The 20206-nt window shown below is 34.6% G+C and overlaps 1 protein-coding gene across 1 annotated transcript; it reads right to left on the bottom strand.

Moving 5' to 3' along the window:
- Positions 1 to 221: 221 nt before the first annotated feature.
- On the bottom strand, positions 222 to 19893 carry LOC142353554 (uncharacterized). The gene is made up of 3 exons (XM_075405820.1): positions 17748 to 19893; positions 7645 to 8131; positions 222 to 1433 (listed from the first exon to the last, which is right to left on the bottom strand). Exons 1-3 carry the CDS (start codon positions 19857 to 19859, stop codon positions 895 to 897), a joined length of 3138 nt encoding a protein of 1045 aa, XP_075261935.1. The 5' UTR covers positions 19860 to 19893; the 3' UTR covers positions 222 to 894.
- Between the last annotated feature and the right edge of the window lie 313 nt (positions 19894 to 20206).

Here is a 20206-nt window from a genome sequence, read left to right as displayed (position 1 = left end):
GGGACTTAATAACCCGGGCTTTACCAGTTTATCCGGCACTCGTTTCTCTTTGACAAAAATCGATTCACTCAAGCGAGCGAAAGAACATCCTGGAAGATCGAAACATTTTAGCCCCAAAAAGACATGTTTACGATAATTGCTTCAAACTTCATTCGAGAGCAATGAAACATCAACTGGACTTGTCTAAATACAGGTCAAATTTTTTGAGTCGAACATAAGCATGAGATTTCAGGAATTGTAAATTGCGTTTTGCGAAAGACCAATAAAAAATCTTTTGGCGAATGAATAAATAGTCAATAAACACAGAAATGCAACCAACTCAAATATTAATTGACGATAAACAGACTACTAATACAAGAAGCCTGAAAAAGTTTTTGTTATCATCTTCACCCCAAAAATAACAAATTAAACAATTATGAAGCATCGTTTCAAAAATTTGAGCAAATTAGCACAAATCAAAATTCATCAGTATTGTTCGGAATATTAATTAAACAAAAAACCAAAAACAAAATAATTTTGACTCAATTGAACACAATGAACTGATATTAACACAATCTAAAGAAAGAAATCTGTTACCAGCTTTTTGCCAGCCAAACTTAATCAGTTCAACATAGATTTCCAAGAAAATTAAATATTTACTTCGCGTGTTGAAGAAATCGCTCCAACTTACATTAAAATTCAATACCCATGTTAATTAAATGCACACTAAAAGTGGGTATGATTGGAACCTAAAATGAGTAATTGTTCTTATATGGAAACCCGGCTGGCAAGAACGGAAACAGTTCCTTGAAAAAGTAGTTCTGTTTTGATAAACACACAGTCGAACCCTGCAATTTGTTTTTGGACATGTAATACCAGATTACGACCAAATTATCCATTTGAGCACCCTCCAATTTAATACTTGTAAGTGAATTCTCCGAATTCAAGCTCATCCTCGCTTCCTGAGACGTCAAAATTCCTGCCGACATTCCCAGCCCCTTCTTCCTCGTATTCCTCCTCCTCCTCTGATTCCGAACTGGAGTCACTATCGTCCGCACACGAACTGTCCTCGCTGGCACTGTCGTCTTTTCTCCCGTTCACGCCTTTCCGACCAGAGTAGCGATAATTGTAAAACAGCTCTTGACCAGGTCTGATATTTTTAAGAGCATAAACGCCAATTTTATGATCTCCACACACGTAAACAACACGAGCAGTGCAATTCGCTTTCTTGGCCGAGTGATTGATAAATCTCATTTTGGAGCCAATATTAGTTGCGTCAACTACAAATTCACTGTTAAGATTGAACAAATAGCTGTTGAAATTCCGATCGTACATTTTCCCGCGTCTTTCGGCCTCATTTTGGGAAACTACTTCGCCCCTGTACTCGCCGATAAATTCGCCTGGTCGAATCGGGAATGTTGCAAATAGACCCCAACCAGCTACCGAGGATACACCTAAAGAGAGCTTCAAGGATACCATAACTAATAATCCATCCAACAGCAAGAACAGAAATGTTGTATATCTCAATGGATATGGCCACATGTAATCATTTGTTCCCATCTCAATGAGGAAACGAACTCTATATACTAGCGTAGTTTTTTCTGCCATGTTTGTCTCTCATATTCCAATACTTTATTAAGTATTTATTCCAATACTTTATTGTACTCATTATCACTGTACTTGACGAATGATGCATTGCATATCAAAACATCTCAGTACTCAGGTTTAATCATAATTTACTGTTTTCAAAAGGTTGGCTTAGCTGAGAAAATTTAAAATTTTGGACTGCCCTTTTGAATTTTTTTGAAATTCTAACTTAGCACGTAGTGTTTCTTAACTTCTTTAGTTGCAATTCCATTCCACAATTGTTTCCAGAATCAACGAAAAAGTAAATTAAAAGAGCCCCTCCAATAAAATGGTAGTTGTCCAAATTGGAGGCCGAAACTCAAATCCTATGTATATGTACAAAAAATTTAAAAAATCCAAAAAAATCATTTTTGTTTTTTAAGATAATTACTCCAAAGTCTGAAAACCATTGGTTGCCTTTCGAGGTGTTTAAGTAAATGCGACAATGCATTATTAGAATATACGTATTACCTTTTAAAAGTATTTGTACAAAAAAATGAAAACAAAACTGTAATACCAGAAGTCAAATTGCCTCACGTGAAAAAAAATTTCTCTCTCGTAAACCGAAAATCTGCTTAAACACCATTCTCTCATTTCACTTTAAAAAGCACTTTGAAAAAGTCACGCCTTTTAACCACTCTATTTTCGCTCCTTTTAACACTCCAGCGTGACTAAAATCACGACTCCAAATTGACTTCTCATTGACAAGAAAAGGTTAAAAAAAGTGAACATGTCAGGCAGGACATCGATACAATTTAAAACATTTGAGTTGTAAAAAAACCAAGATCACCGCAATAAAGCTTACAGCTTTGCAGCTATAAAAACAAACCGACTAATTTCGGATGAATTGCTCGACAGGCGGGGACAATTTATTAAGAGGGGATGTAGCTTAGAAAAGTTATATGAATGCAAAAAATCCCCAACACATGGGTACGAATCCCAGATCTCCACTTTGGCAGTCTGACATCTTAACCACTCAGCTACAATGGCTTTAATTTCCTTTCGCTCTCAATCACGTTTAGCAAAAAATTTGAATTCAGAAAGAGCAACTTAGATCACTCAAAATGAAGAACTAAATGTGAAAAAGTCACTCAAGAATGTTCAGTCAAAGAATGTTCTCAAACAAAAGCGCAACAACGGCCAAGCAAAAAAAATTTTGCACGAAGAAAAGACCAACACGTTTACAAAACTTGTTTCAAACTTCGTTCGAGAGCAATAAATTAATGTTCTACAAAAAAATCAAAAGTGCGTGCTATTTCTGTTTCGTATTTAGCCATAATCCTGTTTCGTAATGAGATGATACAGTGATTAGAATCAATACCAATAAACATTTGACCTGCTGACAAAGAATGAACAGAACAAAGTTCCAACACCTAAAACTGGGCTTTATGGATTTATCCCATTTCTGTTTTGATTTCTTTTTCCCACATTCACTCGGCTGATTTGATTGCTTTGCTAAACAACTGCTGTGCAAAAGAACTTTGACCAGACTGAGCGAACAATTAAACTAGCCCCGAGCACACAAAACAATTCCATACCAAAATGTCCAAAAAGTGGCAAAATTAAGCGCGCGAAACAAAGCATTATTGGAAGTAAAATAAGAATTAGGAGCACAATAACAACCGCCTGAGATGACGGCAGTTGAAAAAACTTAAAATCGAGCATTTTGTAATATTTAATGTTTCTTGCTTATAAGCTTTCAAAAAATACAAGTATTCAAAAGGATTTGAAATAGGTTGAGCACAAATATATCGAATATAGAAAGACGAGCAAAAATACATATTATTTGTTCCGACCCCTCTTGAGGGGGGAGGAACTATATACTCAAATGGGTTTTTTTTGTTCAGTCAATTTTGGCCGATCGATATATTCATCGTAGAGAGTTGAGACTGGTATCATTAGAAAGCTTGTCCAGCGTAGAATCTGGAATTAAAAAGCTTTTTTTGATTTTGGTTTTTAACACGGAGATATCGAGGTTTAAACTTTCGAGAAAATAGAGTGAATTCCGTTGATTTCATTCAGTTTTTTTCGGAATTTTTGACTAAAATTTTGCCTATTTTGATAAAATTTAATAATTTTTTTTAAAAAAATGTTGTTGATTTTACGTTTAAAGACAAAATATATTGTCGGCTATTTTCATTGATTTTTTTTTGTCACAAATTCAGGCTAAATATTTCACAAAATTCAGATTTTTCATCAAAAACAGCACGAAATAAGTTTCTTTAGTCCACTCTGATTAAATTTGCAGGAAGTACACACCCAAACACCACTAACACAATCTTTGTCGACTAAAAAGGGGGCTAATTCCACTTCAACTTCCGTTGAGAATGCTATGTAAATAAAACTTTGCCGTTTTTTGCTAACTTTATTCGTTGATTATCAAAAACGCAGCAATTATTTTTGATTTTTTAACTAACAAAATATCTATATCAATGACATTCCAAAAATTAAATATTCCTACGGGACGATCAGATTTAGCAGGACTAGTTCTGTACCAATCTTGGACCGTTACAATCCAAAAATAATTCGGATTGTCGTCAGTCGGTTTTTTTAAAAAAATTCGATCTTTTTTAAATTAATTAAATAACAGAACATTTCAAATCAAAGCTCACAAGTGAGAGGTCCAATTGGCTTCCTAATTAGCTCGAAATTAATATATCTATTTGATTGCTTGAAAGCTTATGGTCGTTTTGACTTTTAAAACATTTGATTTTTAAATAAAAAATTGCTTATTGAACTTTGCCTCCATTTTTCTCTTAATTTGGTCAACTTGTCAGCAATCAAAGAGTGCTACTTCTTTCTGCAGAATTAAAAAAATAGTCTATATTGCGGTTTCGCGCCTTAAGTTATGGTGTTCTGGCTTTGATACTACTGGATTTCAAATTTTTTTTTTAATTTTTAGGTATTTGCCCATTTTTCATGTTTTCTAGTTTTGTCAATTTATCACGTTATTGTCAGTTCATATATCACATTTTTTGCGCTCAAAATAACGCACAATTGATAATATTTAAGTCCTTAAAGACATAGATTGTGGTTCTTTACCGCTTCGACAGTACTTTCTCGAAGAATTTAATTGAATTTTTTAATTTTGTCTTTAACTGTCGTTTTAACTTTGTCCTTTTAGTCGTATTTAATTTCCTGTACAATGAACCGGTTTGTTTGGCTTTTCCAACAAGACTAGATGAGCCGATGTTCTGCTATTAGATGATAGATAATGGCTTTCATTAGTTTGAAAACAATGAAAAAAAAAACATCTCAACTTCGCAATTTTGTTCCTTTTATTGTCTGTTTGTTACCTGGTCTCGTTAATTAAAAATTAAAGATGGAATTATTTTTCTCAAAGGAAGGTGTCAAAAAGGATTGGTGTCAGAAAAGCTCATGTTTTTAAAGATTTCGTTATGACTTTACTGGCTTCGACACGGGTTTTTCACAAAAAAAAGTAAATTAATTAAATTTTTGATTTTTGTCATATTTGATGATCTTTTTGTAGATGTAAGACTTGTTCTGGCTAATTGCAGATCTCGAGGGCTTCCTTTGGAAGAATAAACGAACCTATTCAAATTTTTCATTTTGTAATTAATGGCTTTCATGTCTTTGGAAATAAATTTTTTCGATAAAAACAAGTATTACATAATCTTGTATTTTTCTTTTTGGTCTAATTGTTACCTAGTTTCATTAATGAGAGGTAACATAAAAAATTTCAGAGGAAGGTGTCAAAAGGGATTGATGTCACAAAACCTAATGTTTTAAGAGAATTCGTTATGACTTTACTGGCTTCACACGGGTTTTTCACAAAAAAAGTAAATTAATTTTTGATTTTTGTCATATTTGACGATCTTTTTGTAGATGTGAGACTTGTTCTGGCTAATTGCAGGTCTCGAGGGCGTCCTTTGGAAAAATAAACAAACATATTCAATTTTTTCATTTTGTAATTAATGGCTTTCATGTCTTTGGAAATAAATTTTTTTCGATAAAAACAAGTATTACATAATCTTGCTTTTTTCTTTTTGGTCTAATTGTTACCTAGTTTCATTAATGAGAGATCACATAATAAATTTCAGAGAAAGGTGTCAAAAGGGATTGGTGTCACAAAACCTAATGTTTTAAGAGAATTCGTTATGACTTTACTGGCTTCACACGGGTTTTTCACAAAAAAAGTAAATGAATTTTTGATTTTTGTCATATTTGACGATCTTTTTGTAGATGTAAGACTTGTTCTGGCTAATTGCAGGTCTCGAGGGCTTCCTTTGGAAAAATAAACGAACATATTCAATTTTTTCATTTTGTAATTAATGGCTTTCATGTCTTTGGAAATAAATTTTTTTCGATAAAAAACAAGTATTACATAATCTTGCTTTTTTCTTTTTGGTCTAATTGTTACCTAGTTTCATTAATGAGAGATCACATAATAAATTTCAGAGAAAGGTGTCAAAAGGGATTGGTGTCACAAAACCTAATGTTTTAAGAGAATTCGTTATGACTTTACTGGCTTCCACACGGATTTTTCACAAAAAAAAAAGAAAATGAATTTTTGTTTTTCGTCATATTCGACCTTTTTTTATAGCCGTAAGACATATTCCGGATAATTGCAGGTCTCAAGACCTTCCTATGGAAGAATGGACGAACCTATTCAAATTATTCATTTTGTCTTTAATGGCTTTTATGTCTTTGGAAATAAATTTTTTTCGAAAAAAAAACAAGTATTAAATAATTTTGCATTTTTTTCTTTTTTGTCTAATTGTTGCTTATTTTCATTAATGACCGGCCACATAATACATTATCGCTGTTCAACGAAGGTGCAATCAAACATATTTCGTGGGCCAAAGTATGGCTTTACGGCTGCCAAAGCATTTTCTGGCAAGTTTTAATTGATTTTTAGTTTGTTGTCTATTTGTTGTTCTTTTTGTAACTGCATAAAAAATTGAATACCAAGAGCTGTTAATTCCCTTCTATAGAAGAATTGGTAATTGTAAACCTATGGGATATTTTAGTTGATTCCTAATGGTTTTCATTACTTTGAAATTAATTGTTTTTTAGAAAAAAATCAGCGAATTTTCTAACTTTAAAGTTTCTGTTCCCTTTTTGTCTAATTGTTACCAAGTTTTATTATGCACTGGTGAATAACCATTTGTTTCTGGTGAATTACAAGTTATTTTGTTTGTTTTCAGTTTTTCTGACGCTATTTTGACTTTGTTATTAAGTTTTGTTTTTTAAAACGGACATAAATTTTTTGATGTAATTAATGTCTGTTGTTGTTGTTTGATTTTGCCGTTCGTCTTCGCTGGCTTTCTTAATATCGGCATATCTCATCAATCTAATGCATCATTTTGTAATCCACTGAGTTATTTGCTTTGGAGGCTATCTTTTCGTTCATACACCAGTTTTTTTTGTGAAAAATACTTTAATTTTTGTGTTTTTCCATCTGTTCCTCATTTGGTAGACAATTATGCCAAAATTGTGGATGAGCGGGGTCGGAACCTTATGTGCAATCGCACATTACCGAGCCGCCTTGTTTGTCTATTAAATCAAAGATCGGAAACAGAAGGGTTACGCTTATAAATAAATGTCTACTAGACTACTCTCCGAAATTCGCTGTTGATAGTTTTACTCAAACTCGAGTCTAGTTTCAATCCACTTCAAACTCGATACTTCCATAGGCATGAGACCAGGGTATACTTAATTTATCTATGTAATATTGGTGTCTATTAAAATAGGGAATAACAAACATACCCGGCAGATTGCCGGAAAATAGCCGCCGTTGATTCCAATAAGCATGATTGGGATTGAAAGAATAGAAGATATCGAAAAAAAAAATTTGAGCAGAATGAGAGAAGAGAGAAACTAGCCTAGAGAAGTCAAAAAGAATTCACGCAAAATGCTGAAAAAGCGGCAAAATGGTAAAGCGAAAAAAGTTCGACGAAGTAAAAAAAAAATAGGAGCGCTATAATAGCCGGCTGAGAAGATGAGGGCGGCTATTAATAAACTAGTCACAAGTGGCAGCCAGATTAGACCGTTACTAGCGTTGACGCTGAAACTTACCCAACATAATTTTGCTATTATGGAGGGGCCGCTGCATGTGGTTATTCTCACAATATCTAAAGCCAGCTTTGCTCAAATACTCCATTCTAGCACTCTTCATAAAAGTCTTGTCATTGTCCAGAACTTCAGGTACATCATCTCTAACAGGATGCAGAATCGGTAACGAGTTCTTATCGTCCAAACCGTCCACACAGCAGTTTGTACACAGGTCCGGGTCACACTCGCGACCAGCCATGAGACAAAGACAGGTAGCTTTGCTCGAGCAGGAACCCTTGCATGAGCAACCGGGGAACCGATGTAAACAGTCGGGATGACAATTGCAAGCTTTGTCGCAAAAAGAGTTTTTGTTCACACATACACAGGACTCTGAAGTGGTACCACAGAGCACTGGGCGACCGTCTTCTGGTTCTTCATGCTGACATGTCTGGTAGTAGGGCATCCTCGGAAGACTCTGTTGCTTTGTCATAATTTTGTATATGTACTCCATCTAAACAATTTAACAATATAGGAGAATTCATGCCTCCGATTTCATATAAAAACAACAGAAATAATAGGTTCAACGAATAATATACGAGGCCCGTTGCCAGATCTCTAGTCCTCAAATAATTTACCTATAGATCTGGCAACAGAACTATAGGTCCACAGAGAGCTCGCACTGGCATCATAGTTATTTTGGAACAAAACATGATTTCAGAAGTTGACGTACCGGCGACTATAAGTCAACTCATGTATACGTCTGTCTAAAAGCATTTGAAATTACACGTGCAACTGAAAAAGTCAAAATTGACCATTCACAGAAGAGGAAGTAAAAAAGACGGAAGTAAAAAAGATGGAAGTAAAAAATTGATGTTTGGAAGTACATCAAATCTCTTAGCTTTGAAAAAAAAACATTCCAAAAGTTGGAATAAACTGTTTGACTTCAAAAAACTTCCTGACAAGCGAATCCCGCCTAATCGATTTTTCGGAAATCAACAAAAACTTGCGAGCGATGGCTCCGTTTCGTAATTCTCGTAGTGTTTGGTTGTAGTTAGTTAAATTTAAGTGCCCTCAAGATTATCTAGGATCCAGGGCTAATAAAAAAGACCGCTAACATCAACCACTTTTGAGTTTTGTAGTAGTACAGAATTTCTTTTAGTTACTATTTCCCAAATTTCAAACACCTTTTCAATTTGTCAACCTCTGTGTTGAACATTTGCTAATCTGCTTTTAATCAGAACTAGGAGGCCCGGTAATGTGCCTTCTCACATATGTTCCCACCCCGCTCAACTTTATTTTAGACTTACTTGACCACTAAATGAGGAAGAGATAGAAAACTTCTGAAAAACCAATTATTGTTCGAAAATAATTGGTTTATTATCCATTTGAAAAAATCGCTTTAGCTTTAAGGACCACGCAAATGAAACAAAAAATCATTAGAGGGCTGATGATAACTGCCACTGTGAGCATAAGAAACAAGGTAAACAACAAAACCAAATAAAAACATCAAGGAATACTTACGACCAAAATTCAATATCTATCCTTTTTTTGACAAAACTTAATGAAAGTCAAAATAGCATCAGATAAAAAGTACACTAAACAGAAAGACTTGTATTTATAAAGAGTACACTAAACCAAATGACTTTCATTTCACCAGAAGAGATAAGGGACTGTCTATTAGAATAATTAACAACTAGGCAGAAAAAAGTGGCAAAGTTAGAAAATACGTTTATATACTTAACAATTAAATTCCAAGCCATGAAAGAAATAAGCAGCTATTAAATGAAATCATTCAATGGCTTCGTTTATACCTTCAAACAAAACCACTGACACCTGTCATTATTCAGAATCTCATACGCTGATCAAATAGAGCCAAAAACCAAAAAGGTCACTTCAATTTTGCGAGGGAAGTGTGGAAGCGTATCAGGGCAAAATCTGTTCACTTAAATCGTGCGTTGAATAAAATCAATTGCGCGTTGGTTCTAAGCCATCTATGTGGTATTCCACTTGACATCTGCCACAAGTGCGTAATCGGACAAAAGAACCTCGAAAATTGGAAAATGTCAAAAAATAAATGAAAAATTTAATTATATTTTAAAAAATAAAACAGTAATTAAGACTTCACCTGACAAAATTATGCAACTTCTCCCTATAAGGAGACCACGAAAAAGGTCGCAGAAGTAAGGTTGAAAGTGGCAAACCTTAACAAACCATAATATTTTTTCAAACAATTTTTTTAAAAACTTGCACGCAAAAAATGTCTACAAAAAATTTTTATCTTAAAACTGCCAATACAGCGAATTGTTTATGTCATTAGTTAGACCAGGTCAAAATACTAAATAATTACACTGAATACAGAGAGAACAAAAGTTAACGAAAAATTTTTATTCAAACGGTGTTGAAGCTAAGAAACCATACGCTTTATGCTGAATTCGTTACGTATGCTTATTGGCCTCCATTGGCGCGTCAATTGGACCGTTAAATAATTGAGGTTTGATTTGAAATCATTCCAGTCCGTAATTAACAAAAAACAAAGGCAAAAGTATTTCAAAAAATATACAGAGCGCCCCATTACCATCCGAATAATTTTTGAACTATAAAACTCCACGAATGGACCAAAACCTTCCTTGCTCAAGCTGCTTCTTTAATAACAAAAATTGTACCAAATGCTAGAGTAATAGCTAATACGACCAAAGTCTTTAAATCAGACATTTGATTAATTAGACTCCGTCATAAGACTACAAAATGCTGGCTTATCTCAAGAATTCACTAAAACATTTAAAAAAATTTGATCGAGCTATAAAAACCACGAGCTTTACTCATAAAAACATTTTTTCGTTGGACCTTATTGCAACTAAACTGTTATTAATTGGACATTTAAATGAAAAAAGACATCCTTGTAACTGGGTTGAAAAAATGCAACTTTTCACCAATCTCTTCTATCTTTAAAAATAAAACCAATTGGACTATCGTTAACAATTTTATATTTTTAGCAAGAAAAATTTAAGCAGCAATTATGAAAAATGTGAACAAAACAACGGAAGTTAGGCTAACGTTCACAAATCTTTAAACCTCTAGTTATAACCCCCCCCCCCCCCCCCACTAAAGTGAGTCGAAACGAACAGTCAGGAGCTATTCCGGCGACGCACTATAGCGATCTTAGTTCAATCCTGTGCTACAGTCGCTTTTATTTCAGCAACAAACTTTACTTCGCAGTGAGAGCAATTGAGAACATAAACCGACTAAAGTAGCCTAGATAAATAAACCGACCAACGTAAGGGGCTGTAGTCTAGATCAATTTTTCTTTATGGGAGCAAACACATCAGATGATGGTCGAGTTCAAACCCCGACTTCCAATTCCATCACCTCGCCAGAGGCAGAAACCACTCGGCTATCGAGGCCTTGTCATAGTCTCTCTAACAATCAATTTTGTTTCAACAACAAACTTTACTTCAGTGAGAGCAATTGAAAGCACTCAAAAATCAAAAAGTGCGTGAAAAAGTCACTTGAGAATTCAAACAGTAGTCTAGAAGAAAAACACAAAAACCGTCAGGCGAAAAATCTGCATAAGAAAGACACATTCAATTATAATAATTGCTTCTAATTCGAGAGCAATTAATCACTAAAAAAATGAAGAATGAAATGAGAATCTAGAACAAAAGCGGCCAGGAAACAATCCTGCATTAAAGAGACACGCAAGTTTACAATAATTGCTTCAAATTTCGTTTGAGAGCAATCAATCAAATATCTCGCTTTCTAGATGTTTGATATTTTCTAGAAGTGATTCCTTCTAGATTCTAGTTCTTAGTTTAAGGTCACGACAGCGGTTTCTTCTAATTTATCCTCCTTTTGCTGAATTGTCCTTGACCACAACCGACCAGGAACTATTTTGGATACACTATTAATTTCTTTGTTTGGTTCAAAAAGGGTGGACGGAGGATCATGAGACGCCATTTAGACAGTAAATCAGGTATGTAATGGACAAATTCAACACAAAACATCAAATTCGGATTACCTTTAGACGATGAAAAATCTTGTCCTGTCAATTGGCCGACATACATTTCTGTCGACATGTATTTCATGATAATTGCCCACCGGTTAAGCGGGCTAAGTAGCGTCCCTTACTTTTAAAACAAACACTAATTGCCTATTAGCATAAATTCATTTGACCAAGCCTTAGCGGTAATTAGGTCTTTATATGAATTTATCACTACCCATCATAATTCAGTCCAAGCTTCGAAAAACACCATTTAAATTATAGAATTCTGACTTGATGTTTTCACTTCATTTTTTGACGATGACTGTCAGCCAATCCTTCTAAAACTTTACGTGGAGAACTTTGCGTGTTCATATTCTGTCAAATTCATTTGAATTTACCACCTAAGGAGGCTATACTCAATAATAGCTGTCCATTCACTATACCAGCATATCTTCATCAAAAAATGACATTTGCGATAAAAACTCAAAGATCAATAATTTAATCGCGAGACACTTGTGTACTTTCACTTTGTTAATGCTAGTGGCAACTGGCTTGACATTCGGACAGATGCTCATCAAAAATCACAAAAGAAGAAAAAACAATTAGAAGATTGAGTAGACAGCTAACATTACGCTGCTATCGAGAAATTCCTGTGTTAAAACCTTCAAATTCAACATTGCATAAATTTAGAGAACGATCAGCTTGCTTTGAACCTGCTTGACTCAATTACAGACCATCTCTGACGCTACTTTAAAAAAACAGCATCTGCAGGCTAGCAAATAAAAATGTCACCCTAAAAAAACTCACGTAAAACAGTTAATTTTTGAAACGCTTTCTTACCTGTTTTTAGTAATTTTATCTTTCCATAAACTATTGATATTTCAAAATACGCTTCACAAACAGGAAAATCCGCTAAATATGAAAATTCTTAATATGAAAACTCGATACCAATTGGATAAAAGTACGAAAAATAACGCTACACTAAGTATGTCTACAGAAGCAACCGATGATTAGATTCCACTGCTTGATTGGCAACAGTCTCAAATCTAAACCTATATCCAACAAGGAGGCTCGGTAATGTGCGTACGCACATAATGTTCCGATACCGCTCATCTACATTCTTGACTTAATTGGCTACCAAATGATGAAGAGATAGAAAACTTTCAAACACACACATCGTTCAATAAACAACCAATGAAATACGATAATGCCACGCTAGAGGGCCGATGAAAGTTGTTGATAATAGGACTACTAGAAAGGACAATAACAAAAATCAAACAACAAACATTATTTACGACCAAAACTCGACGTCTATAATAAAAAAAATCATAACAAAATCAAACTCGCATCAGATAAAAACCAAAACCAAACAATTCAGCCTATAATTCATTAGAGAAGATATGGGACCTGTCCCCAATGCAACTGTTTAACAGTTCGTCAAAAAAGAGCAAATAGGTACGAAATTTAATTTTTTCATTTTTGAAAACAATTAATTTCACAGTTATTAACGTCATTAGATATCAACTGAAATCCATAAAATGTTCATTTATATCTACATAGGAAGCAATCGGAACATGTCATTATCAAATCTTCGATTGCGTAAAATTTCAAAGCCAATGGGGTCAACAATTATTGTTATAATTTAAACAGAAACCAAAAATTCTTTGAAAAGTAAATATTTAAAAATCAAACATTTTATGAAATCTCGTAGTAATAAGAGTAACAAAGCTGAGAAACAACAGTTTGTAGCTAGAACCCTCATAAAGAGTAACTCATAGCTCACTGAAAAAGGGTTGTGACCTGTGTTTAACAGTGACTGAGCTACAAATCTAAGGAAAAACTAATTATAAAAGACGAAGCACAAAAACCAAAAATTATATTTGAAAACAAAAAATTTCAAAAGTCAAAACAAATTTAGGTTTGCCACAAAAAGCAATGGATTAGGTTTCGACACCTCAGGCAGCCAATTGGGCCTGTTAATAATGAGACTAAGTCACAAGCCCACAAGAAAACAAATACACAGAAGCCAAAAATTCAAACAATTTTACGACATGACACTGTTCAAGGCACTATAAATACAAGATGTTGCCTGCAAGAACTGTAAATCATCATTTTCCGTGCATTTAAACATGGAACAGTCTTCCTTTTGAAAGACTACTTAGACGTAAAAACAAAAAAACTCAAAAATTGAACGGATTAGAAATCTCGAAAACTTTTTATAAATGGTCGAAGCAATCAGTCACAACGTATAATCAAGCGCGAAAAAAATTTCTGAATCAACAAAAAGTAATTCCGACTCTTAATGAGTGAGATGGAGGTACATGGTGACGAAAACAAAAGCAAAAAATAGACAGATGAAAAAAACTTTAAAAATTAATTTGAAAGTTATTAAAACAAACAGCTACAAACCGAAATCAACCAGGTTGAGTTATACATCTTGAAGAAAAAATTAAGATTTATCGTTATTGGTTATATGGCGCATTACAACGGAAAGAAAAACACAGGCAAAATAAAAAAAAACCAAAGTTTTGCGAGATAACTGTGTCTCAGCCCAAAAAGCATAAACTATTCAACAAAAACAATTAACATATCCAGATACGCCTTTCTTCAACGTTGTGTATTTTATTTAAAATGCCTTCCTTTAATTGGATTTGTCCATAATGTGATACTTCGACAAGGAATTAAAATATGCAAATATGATCAAAAATAAAAAAAATGAAAACTCGTTGTACCAAAAACCCATTAGTTGAAAATAAAACCGGTACCAACATTAATTTAAAACTCACAGGAAGTCAGCTTCTGCCTGTTTTTACTGTTTTCTGAGACTGTGCCCGAAGATGACAGAAATAAGATAAAGTTCAAAAATCCACCGATTTTTTCTTAAAACAAATATATTCAAAGTCATAACAGACATTAGATAACAACTTTAAAAATGTCTAGGTTCATTTATAACCTCTACAAGCTAACTGGATCTTTGATTGGGGACACTAAGTAATTGGGCTACAAAAGGTATAAGAAATGAAAGCAGAACGCAAGAATTCCATAAAATTTTTACGAAAACAATTTGTCAGAGGCATAAAAACCATGAGCTTAACTCTGAAACCATAAAAAAATCTCGCTGGGTCTCCTTTATTTTAAATAGTATCTGTTTTTAATTGAGCCGTGATTTAAAATTCTTGTCCGTAGGTTATATAAAAAACATTTACATACCGGAAATATTTTGAAAAAAAAGGTCGCGCCCCATAAAATCTAAAAACTTTTTAGCATAAGGATCCATGGTGAGATCAAGATCAGCCCAGACATTGCTGCGCGTTTACCAAAACACTCAATTATTGAGTTGGTTGCGAAAGAGATCAATTCTATACAAAATTTTTCAGTATGTCAAAAATAATTAATGCATTTTTTTTAAATAATTATCGAGTTTAAATTTGCAAACAATTGGCAAAATTATAATTCCAGAAGACTCATTAAGCCAGCGGGAGTACAACTAGCTCTTTTTTGAGCTTCAAAAGAATATGGCCGCAGTTTTAAGGTGTTTACTTCAAGCAAATTTAAAGCAAGTGGGCTAAAAGCCATTTTTTCGAAGAAATTTTCGAGCATAAATTTAGCATAAATTGTAGCCAAAAAACTCGGATCGAACAATTCAGCAACCCTCCTCTATCTTTAGAGATAAATCAATAACACAACAGTTAAAAATTTTAACATAATTTAGCAAAATTGACGAAAATTTGGTCAAAATTGACGAAAATTTGGTCAAAAATGTGAATTAAAACAGCTGAACTACGTCTAATATTAACAAAACTTTCAACCTCGATAACTCCCTATAAAAAACAAAAATAGAAAAATCTTTTTTATTCCATATTCTACGCTGGACGGGCTTTCTAATGATTCCACTCACAACTCTCTACGATTATTATATCGATCGGCCAAAATTGTCTGCACAAAAAAAACCCATATGAGTATATAGTTCCTCCCCCCTCACGAGGGGTGGGAACAATTATTTACCTGGACTTTTCTCTGTATCCAAACATTCGGCGCACATTCATATCTCAGAACACTTTCGGAGCAGTTCATCTTGAAAACAGGAGGACTATTATCGAGATATTTCAGCTGTGCCAGATATCCATCAGAAAGGAGCTGTAAAAACACTTCAAAACAAGTTCTGTTAACGAAAGCATTCGACAAATTGCAGCTGTTCTTAGCGTGCCCTTCTCTCACCAAATTGAGGCATGACTGTTCATACGGCTACCAATTTCTAGACGTCGATGTAACATCACTTGTATCTTTCAACCATGCCTTACCAAGCTCGGCAGATTGTATAACATACAAGCATTTATGGTAATGCATGTAGCAATTTGGACCGCACCGTTTCCAATTATTTTTCCGAAGATCCGATACAAATTTATCCGATATTTCTGAATCAACAAAAAGTAATTCCGACTCTTAATGAGTGAGATGGAGGTACATGGTGACGAAAACAAAAGCAAAAAATAGACAGATGAAAAAAACTTTAAAATTTAATTTGAAAGTTATTAAAACAAACAGCTACAAACCGAAATCAACCAGGTTGAGTTATACATCTTGAAGAAAAAATTAAGATTTATCGTTATTGGTTATATGGCGCATTACAACGAAAAGAAAAACACAGGCAAAATAAAAAAAACCAAAGTTTTGCGAGATAACTGTGTCTCAGCCCAAAAAAGCATAAACTATTCAACAAAAACAATTAACATATCTAGATACGCCTTTCTTCAACGTTGTGTATTTTATTTAAAATGCCTTGCTTTAATTGGATTTGTCCATAATGTGATACTTCGACAAGGAATTAAAATATGCAAATATGATCAAAAATAAAAAAAATGAAAACTCGTTGTACCAAAAACCCATTAGTTGAAAATAAAACCGGTACCAACATTAATTTAAAACTCACAGGAAGTCAGCTTCTGCCTGTTTTTACTGTTTTCTGAGACTGTGCCCGAAGATGACAGAAATAAGATAAGTTCAAAAATCCACCGATTTTTTCTTAAAACAAACATATTCAAAGTCATAACAGACATTAGATAACAACTTTAAAAATGTCTAGGTTCATTTATAACCTCTACAAGCTAACTGGATCTTTGATTGGGGACACTAAATAATTGGGCTACAAAAGGTATAAGAAATGAAAGCAGAACGCAAGAATTCCATAAAATTTTTACGAAAACAATTTGTCAGAGGCATAAAAACCATGAGCTTAACTCTGAAACCATAAAAAAATCTCGCTGGGTCTCCTTTATTTTAAATAGTATCTGTTTTTAATTGAGCCGTGATTTAAAATTCTTGTCCGTAGGTTATATAAAAAACATTTACATACCGGAAATATTTTGAAAAAAAAGGTCGCGCCCCATAAAATCTAAAAACTTTTTAGCATAAGGATCCATGGTGAGATCAAGATCAGCCCAGACATTGCTGCGCGTTTACCAAAACACTCAATTATTGAGTTGGTTGCGAAAGAGATCAATTCTATACAAAATTTTTCAGTTTGTCAAAAATAATTAATGCATTTTTTTAAATAATTATCGAGTTTAAATTTGCAAACAATTGGCAAAATTATAATTCCAGAAGACTCATTAAGCCAGCGGGAGTACAACTAGCTCTTTTTTGAGCTTCAAAAGAATATGGCCGCAGTTTTAAGGTGTTTACTTCAAGCAAATTTAAAGCAAGTGGGCTAAAAGCCATTTTTTCGAAGAAATTTTCGAGCATAAATTTAGCATAAATTGTAGCCAAAAAACTCGGATCGAACAATTCAGCAACCCTCCTCTATCTTTAGAGATAAATCAATAACACAACAGTTAAAAATTTTAACATATTTTAGCAAAATTGACGAAAATTTGGTCAAAATTGACGAAAATTTGGTCAAAAATGTGAATTAAAACAGCTCAACTACGTCTAATATTCACAAAACTTTCAACCTCGATAACTCCCTATAAAAAACAAAAATAGAAAAAATCTTTTTAATTCCATATTCTACGCTGGACGGGCTTTCTAATGATACCACTCACAACTCTCTACGATTATTATATCGATCGGCCAAAATTGTCTCTACAAAAAAAACCCATATGAGTATATAGTTCCTCCCCCCTCACGAGAGGTGGGAACAATTATTTACCTGGTCTTTTCTCTGTATCCAAACATTCGGCGCACATTCATATCTCAGAACACTTTCGGAGCAGTTCATCTTGAAAACAGGAGGACTATTATCGAGATATTTCAGCTGTGCCAGATATCCATCAGAAAGGAGCTGTAAAAACACTTCAAAACAAGTTCTGTTAACGAAAGCATTCGACAAATTGCAGATGTTCTTAGCGTGCCCTTCTCTCACCAAATTGAGGCATGACTGTTCATACGGCGACCAATTTGTAGACGTCGATGTAACATCACTTGTATCTTTCAACCATGCCTTACCAAGCTCGGCAGATTGTATAACATACAAGCATTTATGGTAATGCATGTAGCAATTTGGACCGCACCGTTTCCAGTTATTTTTCTGAAGATCCGATACAAATTTATCCGGGGGTGGTAATGGAACTGAATCGTGCATTTCACAGTCGTATCGGTAACAACGACGGCAGAAAAATTTTCTCATTCTCGATATTGACTGCTTACGTGTCAGAACTTCCGTTTTATCACTTATGTCTTTTAATTTCTTCATCTCGCTTTTATCGCTCGAAAAATTGATGTAGCGCTCTCGCAGTTTGATATAATCATCGCTACTGAACATGGATCCCAATTTCTTAATCACACTCACAGGCGGATCCCGGATATTAATGTTCGGGTCTTTCAGATCATATCCCATTGATTCCCACACCATCTGTGTCACCTCAACAAACAAATGCGGCGGAATATCTTCAATTTCGCCCCATGCTCGCAGCTTTCCCTCAAAATTGTAAATCAAATCATCTAAGAACTTTTTATCCCTGGCGTCCAAGTCGTCGCCTAAGTACGGACAGTTCTGCAGCTCGGTCGAGTCCGGAACCCGAATGTTGGCGGCGGTTCTTCTGAACATGAAAAATGGCGGTCGCTCAATTAAGGGTTTCAATTTCACAGCCGCAATTTCCTCCCCAGTAACCGACTCTCCGTAAATGTTGCCCCATTCTTGGAGGGTGCTGAATACAAACACTTCCTCGGGCTTCGAGTCTTCTGAACTTTTGGAATCATCGGGTTTCTGTTGGGATTCCTTCGCACCAGCAACTTCTCGTTTTGATCGAGTAACTTTTGCGACACCTGTATTTTCTATCCCACTGGAACTGGCGCTTTGAGACTCTAGGCCTATTTGATGCGAAATTTCTCCCGTATCAACTTGGGTCTGTTGACTGTTCTCACCCCTCCTACCGGCATTTTCATCAGTCATTTCAACATCTTGAGCCTGCGGGTCCACCTTAATCGGTATCTCGTTACTTTGAGACGAATCGCTTGGTACTGTTGGAATAATTGGTTCAAGGGTCGTCGTATTTTCAGCAGAAACTGTCGGTTCATCGATACTAACAACATTCAACGCTCTTCGCGAACGTTTGCTTGAATTCGGTAATTGAACATTCGAATCAGTACTTTCGGTTTTTACAGACACTGTTTGTTTATCACCATCAGTTACATCAGACGTTGCAGATCCTTGTAGACTTTTCTCGCTATTAACTGGTTTTTCCTTTGATTTCACGTCGGAAAAATCAATATGCGGGTACAGTTTTTGAGCCTCCGCTTTTGTCATTGATTTCTTTTCAAATGAGAAATACTTTTTCACGGGTTCCCTGCGCATGTCTGAGAAACTCGCAAACTGAATCACGACATCGTCAACAATTTTTTCTTTATTGTAATAATTATCTTGCCAAAATTTCAGCGCAAAATTTTGTTCCTCCTTTTGATAATTGTCGAATTTGGCCTGAATTTTTTTCTTCAGCATGTAATCTTTCAAATCGGATGCCTTTTGGACGTCAACCTTTTCTGCTTCTTTGAGCGCCATATCCAATTTCTCATCCTCATCTAACCGCTCAACATCCATATCTGCCTTCGAGCAACGTCCATTGCCAGTTTGCTCCGTTACTTTTTCAGGAGTTGCTAAAAAGTGGATGTTCTCTTTGTTGCCAGCGTTGCTGTTGAGTGTTATATTATCACTCATTCTGTCCCAATTCACGGAACTACTTGAAGCGATATCTTTCGACAGATCCATCGTGTTTCGCTTTTCATCATTCCGCTCAATATTAACAGCAAATCGTCTGTCTTCCATATTAAAACAACTGAAAAATTCAAAATAATAATCAATTTTCGTACCTTAATTTAGGCCGCAGAGCAGTCATTTAACCATTAAGATATCATGATAAACTAGCGCCAATTCTCATGACCATTCATTTGCAATGAAACCGTATTACACAATTGTAATGAAAACGTCCATTGTTTAGCCTTGGTGACGCTGTTTAAACCCTCTAAAAAGATTACCAGATTCTTGGTCAGTTAGTTGTAATGAGTTAGTCGCGATTGATTCAATCATTAAAGGTTCAGGACGCGTACGTCACTTACAACTATATTATTGTAAGTAAAAAAAAACAATTTAGAATTTGAGTATATAACTTTGTT

Source organism: Convolutriloba macropyga, chromosome 14, assembly GCF_964194025.1.
Source record: "Convolutriloba macropyga chromosome 14, txConMacr16.3, whole genome shotgun sequence".
In the NCBI taxonomy this organism is placed as follows: Eukaryota; Metazoa; Xenacoelomorpha; order Acoela; family Convolutidae; genus Convolutriloba; species Convolutriloba macropyga.
Note: the sequence above shows the minus strand (reverse complement) of the source record. Positions and strands in the feature narration are given on the sequence as shown.

Coding starts and splice junctions, on each gene's coding strand:
- LOC142353554 (XM_075405820.1), bottom strand. CDS start 19,859: ATGGAAGACAGACGATTTGCTGTTAATATTGAGCGGAATGATGAAAAG. Junction 8,132..17,747: donor GGATACAGAGAAAAGACCAG/GTAAATAATTGT, acceptor TAAATTGTTTAG/ATGGAGTACATATACAAAAT. Junction 1,434..7,644: donor TAATAGCAAAATTATGTTGG/GTAAGTTTCAGC, acceptor AGCTCTCTTTAG/GTGTATCCTCGGTAGCTGGT.